The sequence below is a fragment of the Aplysia californica genome, unplaced genomic scaffold, assembly GCF_000002075.1.
Source record: "Aplysia californica isolate F4 #8 unplaced genomic scaffold, AplCal3.0 scaffold00070, whole genome shotgun sequence".
Taxonomy (NCBI): Eukaryota; Metazoa; Mollusca; class Gastropoda; order Aplysiida; family Aplysiidae; genus Aplysia; species Aplysia californica.
Window position 1 is genome coordinate 909,061 of NW_004797340.1, and position 3,422 is coordinate 912,482.

Below are 3,422 nucleotides of genomic sequence, written 5' to 3' on the forward strand. Positions count from 1 at the left end.
TTCTCGGATTCAAGCCTTATGGAAATTGAAACATCATGCTTATAAGAGAAGTTTTACAATTAACTAGTATGAAATGATAAGAGGCATGTTATACATTTAAAACAGAGCATCAATAGAAGATCTACTAATTTGACCTCGGTGTTGAATTTTTGCCAATATCTCCTTTTGTGGATTGCGAGAAGTAACTCATTTTGTCAGCACGCCACACAGTAAGTTTAATTCAATCGTTTCCTGACATGATCTGTCTTGTACCTACCCTCACCCCCAACCCCCCTTTTTTTCTCTCTCTCTCTCTCTCTTTCAGGATGCGCCCGTGGGTTCTTCGGTGTACACCGTGTCTGCCACAGATCCTGACACTGGGCTCGGCTCAAGGCCCGTTTTCTCCATAAAGGTAGGAGTCCGGAGCTGAATCAGTCAGAACTGTTTCTATATTGTCGATACTCTAGAACGACAATTAGAACTTACATTTTAAAAAATAGAAATAATGTAGATAATATTTACAACACATGCACACTAATATTATTATTATTATTATTAATATTGTAGACTCAAAATTGGAATTGCCCAGGGAGAGAAATTGTGGAGGAGTTATGTGGTTTTCTGAGACAGGTGGACGTCGTGGATATTGTTGTTGTTGTTGTTGTTGTTGTTGTTGTTGTTGTTGTTGTTGTTGTTGTTATCTCTTATGGTTAATTAATGTGAATGTGTCCCGATACAGCAGAATTAGGCGCTCGTCAATTTTTGGGCCTATTATGACGTTGTTGGTGTAAAGAAATCTCTCTTGAATAGAAGTCTAGTGGTTGTTTGCACAGGTGATTGGCCCAAACAGGTGGGGGTGTTTGAGCAGGTTTTGTGTGTACTAGAGGTGAAGTTTGCTTTATATTCCCTTTACAATGTTGTTTATACCTCTTCTTTTTTTCTTTTTCCTTTTTCAGGCCAATATTCCGGTAAGTAGCAAGCCGTGTCTGAATGCCTGTCTCGTCAATCGTTTTTGCCACTTTGGTTCCATGAGGATGTGCAACTTTTTGTGTTTCCATAACTAAATGACACCATCTGATTTCTATAACGTTGCGCACATGTTGTGTTACCTATAGTCAACGCGAGGTTATGATAAAGTAGTACGTTTTGTTGATGGTATACCGTGCTTTTAGTTTTAGTAAGAGTTTTACGGCACTTGCAACACAATAAAGTCATATAAGTTCCGAAGATTAGAGATGTTACAAGAGAGTAACAAACACAAAATAGAAGGAGGGGAGGTAAGGACGATAGATGTTTGATAGGGAAGAAGGAGCTAACCATACCAGAGCACCCGCCAACCACCCACGTATACTGGACTTCGTTACTTTTTAGTTGTGATTCACTTTGTCCATGAAGACAGCCCCAAACTGTACACGTGAACGGTAGTTCCGGGCCAACCATCGGAAAGATAGACCATGTGCACTTCAGTTCCTGAGGGATAATTCCAATATGTGTGTGGCGTGCTGACAAAATGAGTTACTTCTCACAATCCACAAATGGAGATATTGGCTAAAAATCAACGCCGAGGTCAAATTAGTAGATCTTCTATTGATGTTCTATTTGTATGTATAACATGCTTCTTATTATTTCATACTTATAAATTGTAAAACTTCACTTATAAGCGTGATGTTTCTATTTCCATAAGGCTTGAATCCGAGGAGTAACTTAATTTGTCAGCACACTTCACATATATGTGGCACAACACGGTGGAGTCAGGCGCTCGTCAATATTGGGCATGTGGGGTTATTGATACCATCTTAAAGTTTGTTCAATTGTCTTGTCTTAATGGGGAAAAAATCCCCAACTGCCTTGAATAGAATTTTAGATATTTGCGATTGAATGGGGGAGGGGGGTGCGCTTGGTGTCAAAGAAAAAATCAGCAAATAAATGGCTACCAAAGTTTGGTGACTTTCAGAGCTGTAGTGTCTTTAAAACTGCAAATTTACTTTTTTTTCTCCTTGCTTTAGCGTATTTCTTAAGTTTTTATACTTATGATGAAAAAAGTTCATTATTTGTGTGTGTGTGTGGGGTTGTTGTTTTTTTTTAATAGTTTTTGGTAAGTGTTGTACGGCACTCGCAACTAGATCTACATAAGGTCATATGAGAGTGCGGGACACATTAAACGTTTTGAGTTGCTTGGAAATTTTGAATTTTGCCCGAGTGGAAGCCGAAGCCTACTCTTATCGATTTTGGACCACCAAGTTTTTTTTGTGTGCCTGGAGAAAGGTCGCAGTTGTCCGAAACGTAGGATATTGACATAAGGGTATATTTTTGTACTAAATTCATTGCTGAAAACGCTGATATTTTTTTTTTTTCAAATATCATGCATAGTTGTTAAAAAATGCCACATTTTGTAACGCTGGGTTGTAAACACAACGTTTAGAGAAACACCCAATTTCTAGAACATTTTTAACCTTTAATGAAGTGCAACATGTTGCAAATATAACTAATTTTTTAAAAATTAGACTTAAAATATTATAAAATCCTTACAATATGTTATTAAGAATAAATTGGTAAACATGTGTTTTCAGACGGAACGAAAGCTTTGAACAGTTGGGACTTTCTTGGCATTTTATCCCGTTGCTCAAAAACAACTTTGCCGACATTTGGGACCTTTCACCTGGCACACACACACATTTTAAAAAATTGAATTCTGGTTTTTCTCTGTTCAACTCAAGCCTCATTCCTGTTTAGTTAACTTTTAGGACCTAAATCTCTGGAAAACTTTTGAGATTAGTGACAAAGGTCCAAAACTTTGCTTAAATTACATTTGCGTTTGTTTTTGTTTTTTAATGAGAGAATTGATAATTTGAAATATTATATATAATATTTTTAATATGTCAAACATGTATATATTCTATCTTGTTACACTTGTGTTCTTTTATATTTCTCTGTCCTTAGGCGAATCAGGCTGACTATGAGGCGACCTTTACTATGAATGCAACGTTTGGGTACATTACCTTAAGGAAGAAGCTGGACTATGAAACAAGGTCTTTCTATCACTTCAGAGTGTCTGTCAAGGTATGATATCGTGATAAGTTTAATCAAAAAGCGGGATCACATTTTAATTATGATCATATTAGCGCCTGGGTTTTGAGGTGGGGGGGGGCGCTTTGTTTTGGGGTGGTTTTTGTTGTTTTTGTTTGTTTTGGGTGTGTTTTGTTTTGTTTTGTTTGGGGTTTTTTTGCTTCATGTACACTGTTTACATTATGTCACTGATAAAATGCTTTTGATTTAGATGTTTATCACATCACTGTTTCCCGTAAGTTTTGCAATGGGGGAGGGAGTATTTTCCTCACAATGTGTGTATGAGTTTTTTTTATTTGGGTGCCATCATCATCATCATCATCTTCATCATCATCATCATCATCATCATCATCATCATCATCATCATCATCATCATC

The 3,422-nt window shown here is 36.9% G+C and overlaps 1 protein-coding gene across 1 annotated transcript in view; it reads left to right on the forward strand.

Moving 5' to 3' along the window:
• Positions 1 to 305: 305 nt before the first annotated feature.
• The window catches only part of LOC101846634 (protocadherin gamma-A3), a gene marked incomplete at its 5' end in the record, with an annotated part of 4,359 nt that continues 1,242 nt past the window's right edge, over positions 306 to 3,422 (forward strand). Inside the window, 3 exon segments of the mRNA XM_035968618.1 lie at positions 306 to 391; positions 936 to 947; positions 2,920 to 3,039. Of these exon segments, the coding sequence (XP_035824511.1) occupies positions 306 to 391; positions 936 to 947; positions 2,920 to 3,039 (218 nt within the window).